Source organism: Bacillus rossius, chromosome 8, assembly GCF_032445375.1.
Source record: "Bacillus rossius redtenbacheri isolate Brsri chromosome 8, Brsri_v3, whole genome shotgun sequence".
Taxonomy (NCBI): Eukaryota; Metazoa; Arthropoda; class Insecta; order Phasmatodea; family Bacillidae; genus Bacillus; species Bacillus rossius.
The window spans coordinates 44,765,899-44,787,783 of NC_086336.1; the positions used below are offsets into that span (position 1 = coordinate 44,765,899).

The following is a 21,885-nucleotide window of genomic DNA, read 5'->3' on the forward strand; positions in this document are numbered from 1 at the left end:
TCCACAGTTAAAACTCATCTTGCTGGAATCTTTCTGGTATCTTCTCCGAAGATCCGCCGTGGATGTCAACTTGGCTGCGACCAACTCTTCAGTTTCCTTCTGTATGATTGCAATGCATTTTTCCGAAACTTCCCAATTTTCAGTAGTTTTCGTATTTTCTGTGTCATCCATAGCAGTTACCATCCAACCTGCAAAATTCAAAATTATTTTATGGCTAGCTAGAAAATCTACCCCGAAAATTACTGGTTTGGCCAATCCTTTCACGATTAATACATTAATGTACTTGGTGCTACCTAACCCTTCTACTTCCAATAAGGTCTGACGATTAATGATGGGACTAGCCCTTGATGTAACTCCTAGAATCTTTAAACTCGGTACTGGCATTCTCGGTAATGATATTCCGGTGCTCTCTATCATGGCTACGCAGTCTTCGCTGATGCAGGATATCTCTGCGCCGCTGTCTAATAGTACAGGCACTTTAACTCCGTTTAAAGTTAACGATATCTCCGGACATAGTGCTTGTTTCGCTTGAACTTCGGTTTCTGTGGGCTCGCTGAGTAAAAATTCACGCTCGTTTTCTTTGAACATAATGGTGTGTATGCTTCGACAATTATTCTTGTCATTTGCGTCGGGATCCAATTTTATACTAGCCCCGTCTAACTTACAATTAGGGACTGACGTGCGGAGCTGGTTTTCGCCATCCCTAATTAGTTTACCGCACCGTCCTTAAATCCTCTAATTTGCTCTTGTGACAAATTAGCAAATCCATTATTTGCATTCGGTGAAATCAAAAATGTGTTATTACCTCCTTGGTTTGTATCTGAGCGTCTGCTAGATTGCATGCGCGGCCATTCCGTGTTGCTTTGCTCGTGACTTGGCGCTATAGAATATGAATTTCTTTCTCCTTGTCGCGCGTCGTGAATGGTGGTGCTAAAGCTGTTCCCTTTTTCAGACGGTACAAACGTTTGTGCATTTATGCTGTACTGACCTCCGGAATGATTATTGTAATTTGCCGATCGTTCTTTCGTTGTTCGATTTTCGCCTGAATTCTCTCTGAAATTAACTGTCCCCTCCTGACGTTTATTCTCCCACTGTGATTCATTTTCGCGTCTGTCTTGTCGCTTCTCGTTTCTACGACGATAGTACTGTGGTTTATAAAATCCGTTACCATATCGCTGACCTCGATATCTATTGTGATACCAATTACTTCCGCAGTTTTCAACGTTCAGTGTGTGAATTTGAGGTTGTTTGTGTCCGCTGTTCTGCCCTTCATTTCGGTTGCGCCAGTTATTGTATAACGGTGTCTGTTGGTTCGTGTTCTTGCGCTCGTTAGTTTCTTTGTGCGTTACCGTTTTATCGAGCTTAACGAGTCGTTCATACGTTAACAGTTGTTCCTTGAAATCTACAATATTACTGTATTGCCGTCCACTAAGTTGTAATTGATAATTGAGTGGTAATTGCGAAATTATCATGGCAATAAACTCTTCGTCTTCCATACGGCAATCAAGATAACGAGTTCTCTCGTACATATCGCTGATATGCGCCTCTAAATTTTGAAATTTACGATTTTCGAATTTTTCAGAATGCAACTGTATTCGCAAATTGCTTTGGATACGAGTATTCCAAAATTGGGATATGAAAGCTTTCTGAAACGATTCGTATGCGTGTACCGAATCTTTCGCCAACTCCCACCAATAATATGCCGTGTTTTTCAAGCAGTGGCTAACGCATTTCAATTTTTCTGCGTCTGTTAACTTAAATGTGTGGCAATATTCTCCAAACTGATTTAAGAATCTTCGAGGGTTTTCATTACTTTTCCCTGAATATGTTGGAACGTCATCCAACCATTTCTTAGAAGGGTGGTGTAGTGTAAGTACCGGATCTGCTGACATAATTGCAGTACTAATATTCGCGGGATTTCGCTCGGCTTCTATCGTTATCGATTTGTTTACCGGCGTGTCTTCCTTGTCGGTATTACATTCGCTAGTGTGGTGAGTCGTTAGTTGGGGCGAGAATGTTGCGATGTGTCTGGATTCTCTTTCTATTTCCCCTATTTTCGCCTCTACCATATCTAACCTTCCTGTTAGACGCTCGCTTAAGTGTACTACTTTATCGTCAGTGCGTTTACTGAATATTTCTACACCTTCAATACGAGTGTGTACACTGGAAAACTTCTGTTGCATCTCGTGCTGTGTTTCAGTTAAGTCATGCCTGATTTCTGCTGTTTCATCTGCAATCCTGCCTAAAGTGTTATTTAAGACTTGCACTAAATTGTCTAGTCTTTCGGCGTTTTCTCGCTCCTTTTGTTCCCGTTCTAGTTTCTCCTCCTGTTCTTTACGCTCCCGTTCTTGTTTCTCCCGTTCCCGTTCTAGTTTCTCCTCCTGTTCTTTACGCTCCCGTTCTTGTTTCTCCCGTTCCCGTTCTAGTTTCTCCTCCTGTTCTTTACGCTCCCGTTCTTGTTTCTCCCGTTCCCGTTCTAGTTTCTCCTCCTGTTCTTTACGCTCCCGTTCTAATTTCTCCTTATTCATGAACTGGAACAGTGCATCTAGGGTAACAGTTGGTGTCGGCGGCGAATGACCCAACTCCATTTCCTGCTGTGACTCCATACGAGTAGTCTCGATGTGCTGTTCTGGTACTACTTCTCTAGGTTCTCGTTCAGGACTAGAGTCAGAAGTGTCATTGCTACCTCTCAAAAAATATGACTTCCTACCTGTGTCTGTCATCTTGACAAAATAAAATTACTGTCTGTATTTTTCAAAGTGTCTTGAGTTGTTCAAAAAAAGATCATAAAATAGTCCCTAACGTTGGCTTACACGTTGTGCGCCAAAAATTCTAAAGTGTTTTCAGAATTTTCCCTTTTCTTCTGTTATTTTTCAGACAGCTCCAAGGATGAGCGACCAAAATCTCAAAAGGGTGTGCCACCGTTGGGTGATCAAAAATTCTATAAGTATTTTCAGAATTACTCTATGGAGTATATTTCCTAAAATGCCAATATCTATAATGTAAAATGTGGTCTAGTTGGGCGCCGTGAAAACTCTATAAAGTACTAGTGCTGTGATTGTGTATGTAGCACAACTACTAACCTCTACAGAATATTAACTAAAATATGTCTTGTTATGTTGATAGTGAAAATAAATTATTCTCAAGTTGTATGTACTGGTGTAGTTTGACTCAGTGTGAATAACAAACAATAAAATGTCGTATAATTCCTTAGCAGTATGTCTCCTTCTCTTTGGTGTAAGTATTCTGACCTTAAAACCAACAAATATAAGTAGTGTGTTTAAAAGCATTAACTTCTCTATGACTGCTGATCTCAGTGTAATAAAAACTAATTATTCTTTCAAGACAATCCAAGCTAAATATTTCTGTCTATCTGGTTTAACATACACATGATATGTAAGTATGGTTATCAATCGGAAAAATAAAATATAATGAAAATTTAACTTTTTACTAGGGTCAAAATCATGGTTGTATGGGTGACAATACTCTTTTGCAACATATCCAACTGTAACATGAACAGTGACAGAGTCAATGATTAGCAAGCAACATACAAATACCTTTGAGACAATTATTCATGTTTAAATAGGTTTTTCATTAAACAAAATTTCAATATCCGTTATACTTAAATGTCTTTCAGAACTAATTACGTTTTACGTAATTGTATCACTGAATAATAGTTTGGTTATCAGTCAATATTTTAAATATTATTGAAACACATTTTAACTGGCAAATTAGTCTTTTCTTTGTTTTTACTAGCTCAGTCTCTTTCGGTAGATCAAACTGTCTCAAGACTTCTGGACCTGGGGCTATTCTTTAAACATTCAAGACAATTAATGACTTTAACAGATTTTAACTTTGATATCGTACATATTACTGATCAAGGTCAGTTAACCAGGTCCAGTATGTACAAGCTACAAGTCTTTACGTAGTTAAGTAGTATTAAGTTGTTTTTGCGAGTTTCAAATTAGGTCTTGATCGTAAACATCATAGTTTAAGATATCTTGCCATTAAAATAGGACAGGTAACTTCTCGCTGTTCTTGTTAATTCGGGGATGGGGCAAACAAACCTCGTCGCGTCGTTACAATACCAAGAGGCTGTGGAAAACCTCTCCGAACCCCTGTCTCTCCTCCGATGTTGCTGGTTAGATATCACTCTCCTCCGATGTCGCTGGTTGGGTCTCCGTCTCGATGCACCTCCTCTCGTGCTGCTGGTACTCCAGCAGGACTGGCGTCGGTCACCTGGAGTCGTCTAGAAGGATGATGTCCTCCGGTACACCGTCTACGATGCTGTCTACCGCTGTCGAACTCCTTCCATCTCGAAGATTGATAGTCCTTTTCTTCTTTTCTTCTTAATTCGTCGTTGATCCAGTTCTATTTATGCTGTTAGTCAAAACTTATCGTCGTCGTCGATTCTTTAGTAGAGCTTCGAACATCGGTAACTACCTCTTCTTCATTGTGTAGTTCCGGTATTTATTATAAAATCATCAATTTCACGTAGATTCTAGCTATTCAGTCGTCGTACCAATGTTTTACGTGATATTCTTACATTCATTTATGACTAAATCACGGAGCTCTTTCTCTCTAATCCTTCTCCCATGATAGTAGAACAGAAACTCAAGTTCCAATTTGTTTCAAACCGTCAAAGCTTTCTCTATTGAACACTCTCCGAAATCACACTGGAAATACTAAATTCTTTAAATAAAATATATGCGCAGTCGAGCGTCCAATAACATATACTCTTTCCTCAGTAATGACCCAAAAACAATATTAAAAGGTGTAAGCTCATTTCCTATTCGTCGCCGTTTAACAAATGTTTGCAAAGACATTTCATAAAATTATTACTTAGATAAAACATGAAAATACTTAAAGAGTAAAACCAAATTGACCTGACCATAGAGATACAATACTGGTAAATATAATTCATAACAGGACTAAGACAAAGTCATAGAGGTAAGAAGTAAAATAATAAACATAAAATTCATTTCTATTGAGGGCTTCTCAAATACCTCTATAGTAGTAATCTTCCGAATCCTGGATGACTGTATTAGAAAGTTTAACTCCATCTGATGCACGCTCTTAAGATAAGGATTTTTGCATTAAACTGCTATTAGTCTTCTGTGAGAACACTTATATTGCTTGTTGCATGTATTTAGTGCAAATAACAGTACTTATGTTGCTGTTGCACACAGGAAGATGGAGAAGAATGAACTGACTTAACTTAGGGACCCCACTTACATGGACACACCTTGCGCAGAGCTTCAGGAAAAACAATGCAATTTGAAAAATACTCAAAATCTCCAAATGGCGTCTGTTTACGAAAAAAAAAAAAAAAAAAAGCATATAAGAATTTGCTGAGGGCCAATAAGTAGTTTTGTATCCGGATTAAGTTTTTAAACTGTATTTTTAGAAGAGTTAAAATGGCTAACACGCATGTTGTCAGAGTAATTTTTAGGCATAAAACAACTGGTACAAATTCTTGAAAGCATTATCTTAATTTCCCCACCATATAATATTACGGTCACAGCTCAAATTTCCTAGTTGTCTTATGTACTACGAGAAGACTGCGCGCCAGCACAGGCCTTGTGTTAGGAGGCGATACCGCTCTAGAAATATCAGCGAACAGCTTGCTTATCATCCCGCCTCACCAACACAGATATACCCATGACTAAGCGGGCCCCTTGCCTGTATCTACATTTACAACCTAAACTTGTGTTGGTGTTCTTTGTCCAACTTTTTACTTCATGGTGTATCTTTTTAAATGCTGCAGGGTTTAAAAGTAATGTAGTTAAAAATTATCTATCCTATTTTCCCTCATCTTTTTGCTAAGCTACATCTCACCCTCTTCCCATCAATCATATTGCCAAGTCCTAGATTGCTATCGCAGAGTAAGTTACACAATAGAAGACATTTTTTATGGCTTTTCTACACTCAAATAATTTCCTCATGGAATGGCACCCAGATATTTTTACACTGCACTTGGCTAAGCAAGGTTGTGATACTCCATGCCCGATACCAAGTGATCTCAAGTCTAACACAAAGGTGCAAATTTATTTTCTAAACATCGTTACTGAAGATCTAACCTCGTCTTACATGCAGTGTTATCTTATGTACCAGAAACAACAGTAAATCTAAGACATGTGGGGTTAGTTTTTATTGTAGTAGTATGTGTACGTAACATACACACTTAAGAGAAACTACTCAGATGCTTACCAGTTCAACTCTCTCCTGGATCGTGTAGTAACGCTGAGGCGGGGATGGAAATTTGGCCAAAGAATCTGGAGGAAAAACAACATTTGCATTAGTATTTCCAAAGTTGTTGAAATTCTTCTTCCAAAAACATCTAATAAACATACTCTATACAGAATAATTATCCTAAACTATGCCAATACTCAGTTTTCCCCTTGGCATACAATAGTTCCTAGCAGCTAAAGTTTCTAATGTGATAAAGCTGCTTTTCACCGAAGCAATGAAACTAAGAATGACAAAATCTAGTTATGTATATATGTAGTCCATTAAAAAAAGTACCTAAAAAGAAATCTGTAACTTTAGAGGAAAAAGAGACAAGGCTCAAAGAGTCCTCTGATGAGGGGCAATATATCTCTGTTTGGAAAAAAAAAAATCTTGGCCAATGATATTAGTCAGACGCAAATAACTATCAAAAATTTGAATTCAAAATTGTGACATGTAGGCATAACACACTGCACCATTGCAAAAATTAACTATTATTTTATCAATCTACTGTCAATAGCCCTGAGGTCAGTGAACATTTTCTAAGTGCAGATATACTTAGGAGCAAAAAGGGATGGGAGAAAAACATTTTGCAACACTTAAATAAAGGTTGGAAACGGGGAAGAAAGACTGTGTGTGTGAAACAGCTACAAATCAAAATAAGATTTTGCTGTAACTTTAATTTCTCAGTAACCTCATCATAAAAAAAAATACCATCTACGAAACTCCCTGAATTTCCCCTGAAGCTGAAAATACCCTGACTTTTCTAGCCACCCTGTGAGATGAACAAACAGGAGACAGTGGACACACGTACCTGGAGAGAACAGAGGCGTGTCTTCAGAGTCCTCGTCGTTGGGCTCGGATACTTGAAGAGCCTGAAACAAGCATTCCGAACTAGGGCTGTTTCCAATTACGTCCTTACAGGACCCTTTAGCCTAGAGTAGTGACAACTAACTGACGGCCCGTGGGCCGGATCTGTTCTGCACAGCTCGTCTAACGAATCTTTCAAAAACAAATATCATCAGACATACTATGTTTGCATATATGTAACATACAGTTGTCCACACACAGAGTTCAGAAGCCACACTATTTTAACAGAAATACTCAAAAATATTATTTCTATTCATGCAATCCATATATTGCTCAATATTAATTATTGATGTGTAACATCTTAGCTCTCATGTACGGTATTTGGTGGGAGTAATATCGTGAATGTGACGGAAGTCAAGGAACAGAAATGTGTACCACAGTGCTGCCATCTGTGGCGGATGGTGCAAACCGAAGTTCACAAAACCAAAGGGAAACTTTATAATATTAACTGTTCAATGAATTTTAACATGGACAGTATTTTAATGAAATTCCTTGTCAAAAATCAGGTCCAAAGCTGGGGTTTATAATTTTTTTAAGTCTTTTTCGCTTTTATCGGAGATGTTTCATTGTACAGTTTAAAATTTTGCTCTGAAATTGAATGATTTGATAGTTGACATAGCTTCTCCGGCAGTGAATTCTAGCAGCAAGTGAAACTAAGAGTGATTTGCGTCCCAAAAAGTATTGAAAAACAACATTTGCCTCTATTTAACATGCTCAGCATTATTTTAAAGAATTCTACATTTAATTTTGTGTCCAAGTTTCGTTATTATAAATGTATTTGCAACATGAGAACACACGAATTTGCTTGTTACTAAGGTTAGATGTTACACATAACTGACAAGTACTGAAATACTCGCTCACATTTTGTTATATAGGTATTTGTATTTTTATTTTTGTATATAATATTTTAAGGGACTTATTTTTTGTTAGATATTTTATCACATGCCACATATGCATTTCACTTATCAGTCACTGTACAGGCCATATACCCAAGTCATAAAAACTTGTTATAAAAATGCAATCTTATTATGTCCTACCATTTAATTAGTTAGATGATTCTTGAATAACAATGCAATTTAAAGGATATCAGCCAGTTTTGTTGACCTTCCGAATAGTTGCCAGGATCCTTACAGAATCACAGATGAAGTCTTTCATGCAGCCTTATGGTCTTTAAGGGTTTCGTAGCACTATCATTTAATAGTATAACTATAGTCCGCTTAGGCATCCAACTGCTTTATAGTTTATACGCCTTTTTATGTTAATCTTTCCCTATCAAATGAAAAACTAGTGTGTTTAAAAATTGAAAATAAGAGTGTAAAAATATTTAAAATGCAAACAAATTAAGTATTACCTGGGTGATACATCAGGTTGTTTTAGCATCGCAGAATAAGGATATCCTATCACACTAGTTTTTCACAGAATTCAACAGCAAAAGACATTGCTATTGGAGGAAAAAAAAATATGTGTACAACAATTGCAGTGATGTGCGTGAATCACTCTTAAAAAGCTGCACCTCTTTTAGTGCACACCCCCACCATTAGCATTTTTACATTAACGTCATTAATCAGTAATGAATTCAGTTTATAACACTGCAAAGTGGCATGAAATAATCACCAGACACTACTGTGACAAGGCAAATACAAACACACAGTCCCAAAAAAAAAAAAGAGTTTTTGTATTTGTAGTAAGAACAGTAAAAAAAAACACGAATAAGCCATTGATATAAAAAAACATTAACATGCAAACATTACTCCAATACAAACAACCAAGCAAAATGTATGGTGATACAAATTAAAAAAATTAAAACCAAGACAACAGTACGGGTTGCAACAAATCTAGAAGACATTAAAAAGGAATCACTAAACTACAACAGTCGAGCAGGAACAAGCATGCGGGATTTACCGTACGAAGATAATGGCTTACTCTCTTCATCTGCTGCAGGCGCCTCCACTGCACTATGGCATTGGCCGATGCCATTGCCTCGATCACAAACGTTACCGTGATAAAACTAAACAAGAAAATAACAGTATAGTTACACTCTTATTATTATAGTCAGCAGATCAGATTATAATATTAATTTATTCATTTCAATTTAAAAAAACTTTTTTAAAATTTACATAAATCACTAATATGCCTAAACTACCTGCAGGAATGTAAATCTGGGCATGAAAAAAATTAATCTAATACCATCTTATAAAGAAAAAAAAGTCCCCCCCCCCAAGAATTTCAAATCAACACAAAGCATGTGTCAGAGAACACAGAAAAGAAAATACTAAGTCAGAATTCATCTTTCAAATTCAAATTCTGAAAGAAAAAAGCATTTTCAACTTTATTTTTAACTTTTTAAAAATTGTTTTTAATTTTTACTAATAAAATTAGCCAAACCAGTGCAATGCAGAAAATGTATAGACATGTGTGTATTGATAAAAATTATATCCTACGACATGTTCTGATGTTTGTTAGTAAGTAAGATACATAAATAAATCTGAAAGCCAAAGACTGCCACATAAGAATCACAATAGTTCTGCTCCACACCAGCAGTGACAGCCTCGTAAGTGTTCCGGCAGGGACGCAAGCGCACCTGATGGTGGCGAGGACGCAGATGAGAGTCACGCCGACGGCCCATCCCGCTCGGTCGAACACGGCAGGCAGCGTGAGGGCGCCCGTCCCCACTATCAGGTTGAACACGTACACCAGGCCAGTCTGGGAGACAAACACGCATCGCACGAGCTGCAGGCTGTCGTTCATGGACAGAGACAGGAAATTAAGCTGATTCTTTTCGTCACCAGTTATACTGCAGACTCTATACCTTAACTTTGCTTTGACGCTACGTTCACGATTGTTCCGCTACTCCACTCTACGACTGTGTGCCAGTTAACTACCAGCTAGCAGGAGAGTGTCTACATAAGAAATCAACCTATAAAAAGCATATGAGGGAACAGTATGTATATGTGTGTGTATATATATACATGTGTGTGTGTGTGTATAAAAATCACTGTGAATTTTAGCTTGTCACCAAATGAATAGCAACATTTTCCAGGCCTCTATTCGTCACTACATCAAGAGTGATTGATATAGTGATATAGTCAAATCTGGATTGACGAAAGCTGTCTGGATTTATTCTTGTAATTCTAACACTATTAGAAATATGATGAAGAATATTTTTTCACCATTAAAAACTAGTTATTGTTTTATTTTAGCATTGCCAAATATATTTTTTAAATGACAAAAACACCTAACTACTTTTAAATAATACCATAACAGAAAATACCATAGTTTAAAAAAAAATAATCATGACAATGGTTACAGCACTGAATTTTGTTCAGTGTAGAGAAAAGGCTCTGCCTAGCCAAGGCATTACCGGTATTTTGCTTTTTGCTTTTTACTTGCTCAATAATCTGCAGTGGTGCATTTATATGAATTTAAATTTCTATTTTGTTTAGAATTTATTATGTCTATTGTTATTATAGTTTCTACTGCTGTTGTTAAACACAGAGCCATGCTGTCCCTATTTCATCTTACTCTTCTCATAGTATCTCTCACATTACTCACTAACACACATTCCTCAATAAATTTATTCCACTCTCCAACCATTCTCATTAGCAGAGAGTTTTTCTTCACTCTCTGTTCTCCTCCTCAACTGAGAAATTCAATGGAGTTTTCCTTCCTGCTCATTCCTCTACCCTCTCCCTAAACTTCCATCACCCACCCAAGACACAACTCACTCTTTGTTAGCACATTCTGCCCGATGGCTAGAAGCCTCCCAAAACCCTTACATCTTCTCTCACAAACTCCTAAAGGCACTCGCCTCCCTAACCATCAACTTCTGCTTAACCAACTCAATTCACTCCTCCCAGCCCTTACTAGAAATACATGCTTTCCCTTCTCTGTCCTCATCATAGTCCCTAATTGTCCCTCTCTTCTTATATAGAATCCTTTCTGCAGCCTACTTCGTAGTTCATCCCTTCCCCTTTCTCAACTTATAAACAGTATTACCAGCCTCTCCGAACGAGATGGCCATATAAAGCGGTGGACGTGGAAGTGGATCGGGCATACACCAAGGAAGGGAAATGGAGCCATTGAGAGAGAGGCACTGGACTGGGACCTGCAAAGAGGAGGAGAGGGAGACACGAAACATGGTGAGGATCTGCCTACTCATGGATGCAATGGCAAGACCTATGGAGAGGTGAAGAGGTTGGCTGGACACACAAGGCCAGATGGAGATGCTTCGTTGATGCTGTATGTCCCACCAGGGAAAACAGGAATTAAGTCAAGTAAGTCACAAGCATCTCTACATGTCTTCTCTCCAAAGGCCAGGGCCGTCGAGAGGAAAAGGGGATGGAGGGGGGAAATCCCCAGAGCTCACACCAGGGATGCCTGGTTGAGTTTTGAGATTTTTTTAATGCATGAGTTTACCCTGATAATAGAACCAAATTATTAGTTAATTTATCACTAATAAACAAATTATGCAAAACACACACTTCAGATTTACAATTATGGCCACTTTAACATTTACAGTATATATTTTTTTAAATTTATATTTTAAGTGCTAGGTTTGAAAAATTGAACATTAAGTAATAGGGAGGGGGTTCGATGAAATTTACTTCCAAGCCCTTAGTTTCTCTTGACAGTACTGCCCGAAGCGTGCCCTAACCCAGATTCCTAACCATTGCTGACAGCCTGTACGTCTCCCCTTCGCTCCCCTCACCCCTTCTACATCCACGTCACACAAATCACTGCCGTCAACTGTATCTTCTCCAGCTCCCTGCCACCTGTCAGTAATTGTTCCTTATTGTGTATCCAGTTTATATCAAAGCTTAATGCTTATCTTCAAAATTTAAAAAAAAAAAAAAGTATTTTTGTGATCGCACAGTTTCAAAATCACAAACACATTCAAAATGCTTACTTTATTTCAATTTTAACGTACGAATTTACATTGGCTGTGTTACAGAAAACAAATGCTCCCGGGGACAAAGTTCCTCAAAGTTTTATACATATTTTCAAAAGCTAATATATTTTGGCAATTATACAGCTTTTCATCACAAAACATCAAATTCATTTCTTTATTTTAATATTTTATTTTAAATACAACTGGATACACACTAAGGGCAAACACCCTGTTTTTTTCTTGTACTAAAAACAATTATAAAATTACTTATTTATTGATTCATTTAAGAGATCTGAAGCCACAAGTCATGTCAGGGGCGTTGCAGGGAAGTTGCTCAGCCCACCGCTCTTCACCATCATTCTGAACGACACAGGGGAAAGCAATAAAAGGGTTCATAAGACTCTGTGGACAAGTGTGTAGTGTATGTAGTTGCAGAGGAGGAAGGCTTACAAGAGAACTTGAATACACTGGAAGAGTGGGTTGAGAGGAATGGCATGAGGATAAACTTGGGAAAAACAAAGTGGGATTTACTAATTTATTAGAGAAAAGACAGTAGATAAGATGGTCCAGCAATGGCTGACTGAAGAGTCAGGCGAGGCCAAAAGCTAAAAATACCTAGTGGCAGTGCTACCAGGAAACCTGGGGTGGGTGGAGCAAGTTGAGAATGTGGTCAAGAAGAAGGCAGGCACTGGACATGCAGGGGCGGGGCTTGGCTGGGAGGGGTAGCAGCTTTACAAAAGAAAAGGCCTATAACACCACGGTGCGCCCCATGCTGGAGTATGGTGCAGCAGTATGGGATCCGTACACAGAAGTGCTGGAGTGGGTTGGAGGAAAGTGGAGTTGAATGGCTAGGAATGAAAAGGAAGAGTATTTTATTGGCCCCACATATCTGATGAAAGAAATGGGACAGAAAACAGGTGAAGATGCTAGTTAAGAGCAAGAGAGAACTGTGGAAAAGAGTTGCAAGGTGAAAGCCTCGAAGTAGAACAGAGAACTCAAGCAAGTTTGTTAGGGAGAGAGGAGAATGGAAAGGGGAAATAAACTCAATGGTATTGAAAGCGATAAGGGATTGGAATGTGTTGGATGAGGAGTATGTGTTGACAAGGAGTGTAGCTCAGTTTAGGAGAAAAGTGAGAGAAGGTTGAGTGAAATGCTTGTCACCAGGTTTGTGCCCAAAAGCAGTAACCTTCCTGATTTGAATTATGTTAACTTTAAGAAAATCAATTATTAAGTATAAACTAGATGTAAGTTATACAGATTCTGGATGTTACGGAAAGTAAACAAACAATGTGTGTGGAAAAATGCAAATCAAAGAACCAAACCAATGTTTTCACTATTGGCGGATCTGCTCAAAACTGTCCAAATGAACTAATTTCCATTTCTAATTGTACGTGAATTGCGGGACTGACAGACGAGATATTTCAAAAAAGGCCTACGTGAAGACGTAAGTTAAATTGTGAATTTTGTTTAACTTACCCATGTTGAATACTGTTCTACAATTGTGGCATAAACTGGCATTGCAAATACTTATTATCATCGTCAAATATGAACTTCAACGATTACTGTTTGGTCTCCGATTGAGCACACAAAAACCAAACTTCGACCTTCATGAACTTTGATATGTGGATGCGTCACTTCACAACTCAAAACACATCATCGTTAGGAGATTACTCATGACAGTATTTCCCTCCCTAATTCCTACACATTTGGTTCAAATCGGTTCCTATGATCATAGCAGCCTACTCTTCAAAATTTACCCACAATATTCATTCAAAGAAGTCACACTCTATGGCACTCCCTCGCTTTGTGACATCTAACGAAAATAATACTGTCTTAAATATAAATTTAGAAAAAAGATAAATTTATCAGAATTAGTGACACCTGGGAGGCACAGAGGCATGAACCACTACAATATTTTTATCATCACCCATCTCCAATGCCCCTCGCTCCGTGCACTCTCTATGGGTATGAACGTGCTCCCTCCATGGCTTCCTCCCTAGTATCCCCATCTTGAACGTGCTACGACGTCTATGAGACGTTCGTTTGTTTTTCCTTCGATAGTGTACGATGTCGATCTATCGAATTTGATCCATGATGGCATGATTTATTCATACGATTCATACACCTGTGATTGGGCTACTGTACTGTCAATAAAAGCAAATATATCACTAAATATATCTCGTTTCAAAATTTTCAGGAGATGATGTATGATTTTTAAACATAATAATATGTTGCTCGAATTTTGTTCGTGTGACGGTGTTTGCCCAACGTGTGTACGTTTAGTTTGCCAAATGTTAAAGAAGAAATAATACAAGTCAAACGAATTACTGATGGCAGCTGCTGTTTGGCAGCAGCAAGTGTTTGCATTGGATGCTAGGTTCAACGCTCATCGTGCACCTAACCATCCCAATTTTAGTAAGTGTTTCTTAGTTTAAGGCTCATTTAATTTTTCAATTAAATATATTTTGTGTTGTAAGTATTCTTGGCTCTGGGATGTGGGTAATGAGTGCTCTAGGTTGTTGGGAGGGGGGAGGACTGTTTTGGAGGATCCTGAAGAGAACTGACAGTAGGGTTAAGGCTAAAGCCTGCACCATTTATTTGGTCAGGCCGAAACCTGGTCCAGTTGGAGGAAGTACTGCGGAGGGCAGCAAGATAGGTGATGGGTATGATTGGATGATAAGAATCTCAAGGGAGAGGTCCTGGTTGTCTGGGATGGTTGCAAATCTTTGGTGAGCATGCTGACAGGAGGTAGATAAATATAAAGGCTGGTGAGAGTGTTCAGAGTGGTTACGGATGAATGAGGATGGAGTGGACTGGGAAAAAAAAAGCTACAGAAAGAGGTTTATAGGGGAGGAGAGAGAGGTCAAAGTTTTGTATCACGTATCCAAGTCTATCCCTTAATCCTAATGGCATGATCCTGGTATATGATGCTTGCTGTTTTAATTTAGTACATCAAAAGATCCTGAATATAACAAAGTTTGTGATGTAACAATGAATTATGTTAGCATTATCAAATCAAGTAAATATCCAAAAATTATTATTTTTTTCACATTCTAATATTGTTTGTAGGCCTATTGTAATATTTTTATTATGTCCAGGCTCTTTTGATGTACTACATTAAAGCAAGCATCATGTAAGTTACCATAGGATCAATCATACAGGATCATGTCATCAGGATCAAGGGATAAACGTGAATACGTGATTCGAAACAATTATTGAGAGAGAGACCATGGGTTGAAGTTTCAAGCTTTGAAGGAGGTAAAGAGAGTAGGCACTCATAGTGAAGTCTCAGAAGTAATATAACAAGCTGGAGGAAGAACGATGGTAGAGGCAAAAGGGATGGTATAGTCAAGGAAGAGATTGAAGGAAATGTGTTTGACATTAAACCTTCTTGCACCAGGCTAATGCCCACTCACAAGAACAATTTTGACACATTTTGGCTGTGTCTGAATTACAAAAACAAATTTGACGAGCTGGAGCAGTACCAGCGGCGATCCAGTCTGCGAGTGTTTGGTGTGGCGGAGCACGACCGAGAGAACACTGACGCCCTGGTTCTGGACGTGGTTCACAACAGGCTGCAGCTCCCGCACATCACCGTCGATGACATCGACCGCAGCCATCGGGTCGGTGCAAAGAAGAATGGTAAACCTCGTCCTATAATTGTAAAATTCGTCTCATATCGACGGCGTAGTGAGGTGTTTCGCGCGAAGCGTCAGCTCGCGAAAACAGGAATCACCATACGCGAGGACCTGACCTCGGAGCGCCTCGCCCTGCTGAATGCTGCTGTTGCGAAGTACGGTCTGAAAAATGTGTGGACTGCCGACTGCAAAGTGGTTGTCAACACTGGAACACGCCGGCTTTACATTACAAAATCAGAGGAACTACAGATTGCGGAGTGAAATTCACTTCCCCACAACATTAAATAATATCTTTAACATACTTCATAAGTTTGTGTATCTTAGTTCTAATTTTTGTTATGTGGATCATGTATTTTCTCCTTTGGTTTTTTGCGTGTGCTTGTGTGTGTGACCTGTCGTGGAAGTCTATGCGTGGGGTGTTCATGGTGAGTAGTTGGTTTCATATTGAACTTCTAGTGTCATGTCAGCAGCATTAGATTCACCCGTAACCTTGTCCGCCTGGTCTCGTACCCTTGGTCGCATAGAGCCTCTTTCCCCGGAGACGTCTACCGCCCCTTGGCCGTCCCCTGCTGTGACCCCTGTCCCTACTACCCCTCTGCAGCCCACGCTTTCTACCAGCGGTCAACTCAGGCTCCAAGCGAACCGTTTCCCGCGCGCTTTACACGTTAGTCACGTTAACACACAGTCCCTCCTTGGACACATCGACGAGTTCCGAGATATTTTCTCCTCTTTGTCATTCCACGCTATTCTAGTGTCTGAGACATGGCTAGTCCCATCCCTTGCAGATAGCCTTGTCTCTCTCCATGGATATGAGCTAATTAGAAATGACAGAACTTACAAACGTGGTGGAGGAGTGGCCATATTTGTACGTATTGACATTAAAACTAAAATTGTCTCAACCTCCCTACCCGAGAGTCTGCCTGGGCCCGAGTACCTGTTCCTGGAGGCTATTGTCAACAGCCAGAGAGTGTTGTTAGGAGTAGTTTACAAGCCCCCTAAAATTAACTATGGTGATGAACTTGAAACAGCTATTATGTCAGCTGTCTCGATGTATGAACATGTCATAATTTTGGGTGATTTTAACACTAATATTCTTAATGAAACGAGTCATACGCGCTATCTGAGAAATATGCTCGCTTCTTCTAACCTTAGCATCTGCCAACTTTTGCCTACTCATCATACTGAAAAAACTAGCACGTGGATTGATTTAATCATAGCATCTAACTTAGAAAGAGTTCTGAACCATGGACAACTTGCAGCTCCTGGTCTCTCCCACCATGACCTCATTTTTGTAACATATTCCTTAAAAGTCCCCAAGTTCTCCCCCAGGATCGTAACTTACAGGAGCTTAAGAAACATCAATACTGACAAAGTTATAGATGAGGCTGCAAACGCTCCGTGGCATAACATTCTGTTATGCAGTACTATTGACGGAAAAGTTAACACTTTTAATGAGATAGTTACCTATATTTTTGACCAACATGCTCCTGTCGTTCGTAAGCGTATAACGCGCCCCCCCTCTCCGTGGATGACACCTGTCATCCGTAAATTAATGGCAAAACGAGACCATGCGTTTCGAATTTTCAAAACAGAAAGAAAACACAACTCGTCTCTTAAAGGTGAAATGTTTGAAATTTACAGAAAACTCAGGAACCAGTGTACTCAAGCTGTCAGAACAGCCAAACGAAAACATTTGTACGGTCTCTACGAGTTTCGTTCTGAGCCTATGAAATTGTGGGCTAGTCTTAGAACAGCGGGTATTAACTCATCACAGAAAGATTCTGATCTTAAAAATCATAATTTAACAGCAAACCAGTTAAATTCATTTTTCGTTAGCCAGCATACAGATACGTCAATCCCGTCCACAACCAAATCGTCTGACACATTCGTACCTAACAACTCTGAGTATTCTGAAGATAAGTTTTTCTTCTCTCCTGTGTCATGTCTAGATGTCGCGAAAGCCTTGCGTCGCATCAAAAGTAATGCAGTTGGTAACGACCAAATATCAATTAAAATGCTGGAAATTATTTTACCTTTTGTAGTCCCTGCATTAGAACATATTTTTAACGTATCCCTTACAATAGGTAAATACCCGACAGAGTGGAAGTATTCACACATAAAGCCCATACCAAAAATTAAGTCTCCTGAGACAGCTAAAGATTTTCGCCCTATAAGCATCTTGCCAACTGTCTCCAAAGCCTTTGAACATCTGGTGCACAAACAAACCTATGCTTACCTGTTACAGAGAAATTTTTTAGATACCTTCCAATCAGGATTTAGACCCTGCCACAGTACCACTACTGCCCTCATTAATGTTACTGATAGCATACGTCATGCTATTGATAGGCGTGAAATAACGATCCTAACGTTGCTTGACTTTAGTAAAGCATTTGATTCAGTAGATCACAATCTTATTGTACGAAAAATGTCAATTCAATATAATTTTTCTCATAGTGTTTGTACATGGTTCAATTCCTACCTAGGTGGTCGTTACCAACGTGTCGTTCTCAATACCGAAGTATCCACGTGGCTCCCAATAGTAGCAGGTGTCCCTCAGGGTTCAATTCTTGGGCCACTTTTATTTACTATATTCATAAATGATCTACCTAAATGCTTAAAACATTGCCAATACCACATGTATGCCGATGATGTGCAAATATATATTCACGCAAAAGCAACCAATATCAATCAGTCAATTTGTTCTGTCAATGATGATCTCGATTCTGTCTCTAAGTTGGGCAAAAGTTAATAAACTCAGGCTGAATGCAAATAAAACCCAAGCAATATTAATTGGTTCTCCTCAAAAGCTCACTGAATTAATTCCTAACAAATACTGTAACTTAACGCTCCAAGGAGTTGATATTCAGTTCTCTAACGTCGTAAGAAATCTGGGAGTCCTGATAAACACAACCTTAACCTGGAGGGAGCAGATAATGCAAATTTGTAAGAAGGTACATTTTTCCCTTCACTGCTTACGACGGTTAAAAAATTTGCTTCCACTTAGTATTAAAACCATGCTTGTTCAAACATTAATTATGCCCCACTTTGATTACTGCGATGTCCTCTTTCCTGATCTAACAGATAAACTAGCTAAGCGACTACAGAAGCTCCAAAACTGCTGCGTAAGATACATTTTTAACCTTAAATTACGTGATCATCTAACCCAATACTACCAGCAGTTAAAATGGCTCACTCTCGCACAAAGACGCAAAATGCACATACTTATCCTTGCTTATAAGGTGCTGCAGCAGGTATCACCTCATTATATGTCAGCCGGTATTAATTACCTACATAGTTACCATAGCCATGACACGCGATCCACACGCAACCTAATGCTATCTATCCCAGTGCACTCATCCAAATGTCTGTCGGGATCTTTTGCAACCGTGAGTAGCAGGCTCTGGAATAAATTAGACCAAGCGACAAGGCAAACAAAAAATCTAGCATCCTTTAAGCACAGGCTGAAAAAACATCTTTGTAACAACTGCTTACCATGACCACTTCACTGCTACCCTACTGCTTGATTCTGTGTGTGAATGTGCGAGTGACTGGTTTTAATGTAGTAGCACCTAATGTTTTTTTCTTTTTTTTTCGGTTTTGATACTTTTTGCTGTATGTTTAATTACTTTCCTTTTTATGTATGTCTATGCTTAGTTTTTAATTACTTTATAATTAGTTATGGTTGAATCTTTTGTAATAGTTAATATTTGAACATTAAGTTAAAATTTTAATTTGTTCTCTTAATATTTAGTCTATATCATGCTTAGTTTTTAATATTCAAATCTTTGATGTAATTGCAGAAAAGTGGTTAAGTGTAAGAGAGGGCGTACCGCCTTAACTTCGCCACCAATAAAGACGATAAACAAACAAACAAACAAACATTGTGGAAGTATAAATTTTTATTTGCTGTAATTGGTTGTGTTGCAAGGTTGTTTTTAATGAAGTTCACATCTTTTTTACCCAGCTCTCTGTGGTACTTATATCACATGTAGTAGTGGATCTGGCACTGATCACATGTGAAAAATGTTTGGTGTAAGTTTATAATTTAAGTCCCTTAATATAATTCTGCCACATTCCAACTTATTTCACTTGAATAGCTTGTTTAAAAAATATTTTCTGTCTTGTCACGATAAGCATTGTAGTGCCATGTACCATACTCAGTGCACATCTTGTAGAGACTGGATAAGAGTTTTTATGTTGAAAAGAAAATTATTGCTGTGTATAATAAATAGCCTTGATAATTTGTAAATATTTATCACTCATGTTATTTTATAATATTATATGCTTGTTTGTTCATTTTTTGTTTGTTTATTGATTCATCGAGTGTACATCTTTTTCTATATAAATTTGTAAGGGTATTGTTACGATTAGCCAATGCATCTGCTGAAAAGCTTCATAGGTCCCACCATTGGCACTAGTAGGTGGTGCAGTGCCCATTAGAATATTAATGACATACTTAACTTGTAGCATTATATTTGTTACAGCACCTGCGAAAATCTTCCGTACGTTTAATTTGTAGTTAGTGTCTTTTGTAACGGCCAACAGCTGGTCAGCAGATGACCAGATAATGAATAAATTTGAAATATTCATCAGCCTGGCACTGGCCTGTCAATCTGCTTCAAATCTGCAGTCACGTCACAGGCCGCTTAAACGATCAGATGCCGAATCAGGGAATAACCTTCGGCAAATGGTCAGCACGGGGAAAAAAATTGACTCGCTGCACCAGTGCTGTAATGCTCATCAGACATAAGGAACATATATCATGTTATACAATATGCTTTGATAGGTTTTTGCATTTGCTTTTCAATTTTAATTTTTAAAATTTTATTTTAAAGAAAAAAATAAAGCAATTGCTAATTGCATGGGATTTCTTGTTTTCAGGAACTCTGTATATAAGAAGAAGAAATCAACTGTTAAGAGATCATAGTAAGGGTGAGGTATGTTTTATGTTGAAGTCTTTCATTATTGTTCACATTTTAAAAAATTAACTAATCTAATATTGAAGTTTGAATGTGTTGTCCGTAATACCTGTTTAGGTACGTCGTTGGGTTTATCTGTTTGGCATAGCTGATTTGAGCTTTTTCTCTGTGGGTTTTTTTTTTTTTGTCATTTTTATTTCTTGGTTTCCATTCTTGAATTTTTTTCCATGACAAAAAGTAGAAGACTGCAATAGCATGTGTCCAACAAATTGTATTAAATCAAAATTCACTATTGCATGAATCATCTAAGGAGTCGTCCATTAATCACGTGATTTTTTTTTTTAGCAAATTTTTAACCCCCCTCCCTCCTAATGAGGTTTTTTATACTTACAAACACTCCCCCCCCCCCAATAAATCACGTGTATTTTTTTGGTAGAAAATATTTTTAAAATTTCAGAATATTATCTTTAAATATTGGTATAATCTAATTTAATTCTGGAAAATTAGATAAAAATGTCCTGGCACACATTAAGGTTGCAGGTTTATTCTCACTGGCGGGTCAATCCATATGAAGTGGTCCAAAAAAAAATTTATTGGAAGCTTCATCAATTTTAAAAAAATTGATATTTTGAGCCTTGTTAACATTATGTATTGACAATTTAAAACTGACACAGTTAATTTTTTATTCTCATTAGTTTGATTATGGCAGCCATTTTTTTGTCATGGGGCGCGACAATTTTTACATTTACAAGGGTTAAGCACATTTTAAGCTACAATTCTGATGACAAACCATTTTTTTAAAATCAATCAATCTTGCCAACTTTAAAGGTTGAACTTGTGCCTTAGAATTGCAAAAATTTACATTTTCATAAATTTTTTTAAGAGTGAAGGCAGTATCTGTTGGGCTTCAAAATATTTATGGATGTGTTTATGTAATAGTAGAGTAAATACAAATTATTTGGAGTGTGAGACTTCAATACTTTTTTTTTTTACAATTTTGTAAAAACCAGTTTTTTCAGATTTTTGCTTACTTTACGGCTTAATATCTCTGGTGGGCAGTTATCTAAAAATCTTAAATTTACACACAATTAAGTACTCCATGGTACATAACTCCTGCAAAAATTTAGACTTTGAGATTCAACTGGTTCGGAAGTTACAGCCTTGCCAAACTCGTAATTTTTTTTATTTATTTGCATAAATAAAAGCAACCCTAGTAATTTTATATACGTTCTTAATTATTTTATATATATGCTGTAAGTGCTGTACTAAGTCATAAAAAGTATTACACTAAAGTTTGTTGCCAAAACACATGTATACTATGCACAAAAATATTAATTATAAC

The 21,885-nt window shown here is 37.9% G+C and overlaps 2 protein-coding genes across 4 annotated transcripts in view; one reads left to right on the forward strand and one right to left on the reverse strand.

The window, feature by feature from the left end:
- The window catches only part of LOC134534829 (transmembrane protein 104 homolog), a 52,075-nt gene extending 38,163 nt beyond the window's left edge, over window positions 1–13,912 (reverse strand). The window contains exons 1-5 of one of the 2 annotated variants that reach the window (XM_063373453.1): window positions 13,463–13,912; window positions 9,680–9,801; window positions 9,022–9,106; window positions 7,043–7,103; window positions 6,211–6,275 (exon numbers count right to left, since the gene is read on the reverse strand). In XM_063373453.1, coding sequence (XP_063229523.1) covers window positions 6,211–6,275; window positions 7,043–7,103; window positions 9,022–9,106; window positions 9,680–9,801; window positions 13,463–13,504 — 375 coding nt within the window. In that variant the 5' untranslated portion in view covers window positions 13,505–13,912. Of the gene's footprint in view, window positions 1–6,210; window positions 6,276–7,042; window positions 7,104–9,000; window positions 9,107–9,679; window positions 9,802–13,462 lie in introns of both variants that reach the window. The other variant, XM_063373452.1, reaches the window with a different exon arrangement.
- A 147-nt stretch (window positions 13,913–14,059) lies between these two features.
- Window positions 14,060–21,885, forward strand: part of LOC134534830 (WD repeat-containing protein 13-like) — a 29,342-nt gene continuing 21,516 nt past the window's right edge. Inside the window, exons 1-2 of one of the 2 annotated variants that reach the window (XM_063373454.1) lie at window positions 14,060–14,401; window positions 20,506–20,561. In XM_063373454.1, coding sequence (XP_063229524.1) covers window positions 14,317–14,401; window positions 20,506–20,561 — 141 coding nt within the window. In that variant the 5' untranslated portion in view covers window positions 14,060–14,316. The remainder of the gene's footprint in view (window positions 14,402–20,505; window positions 20,562–21,885) is intronic. The other variant, XM_063373455.1, reaches the window with a different exon arrangement.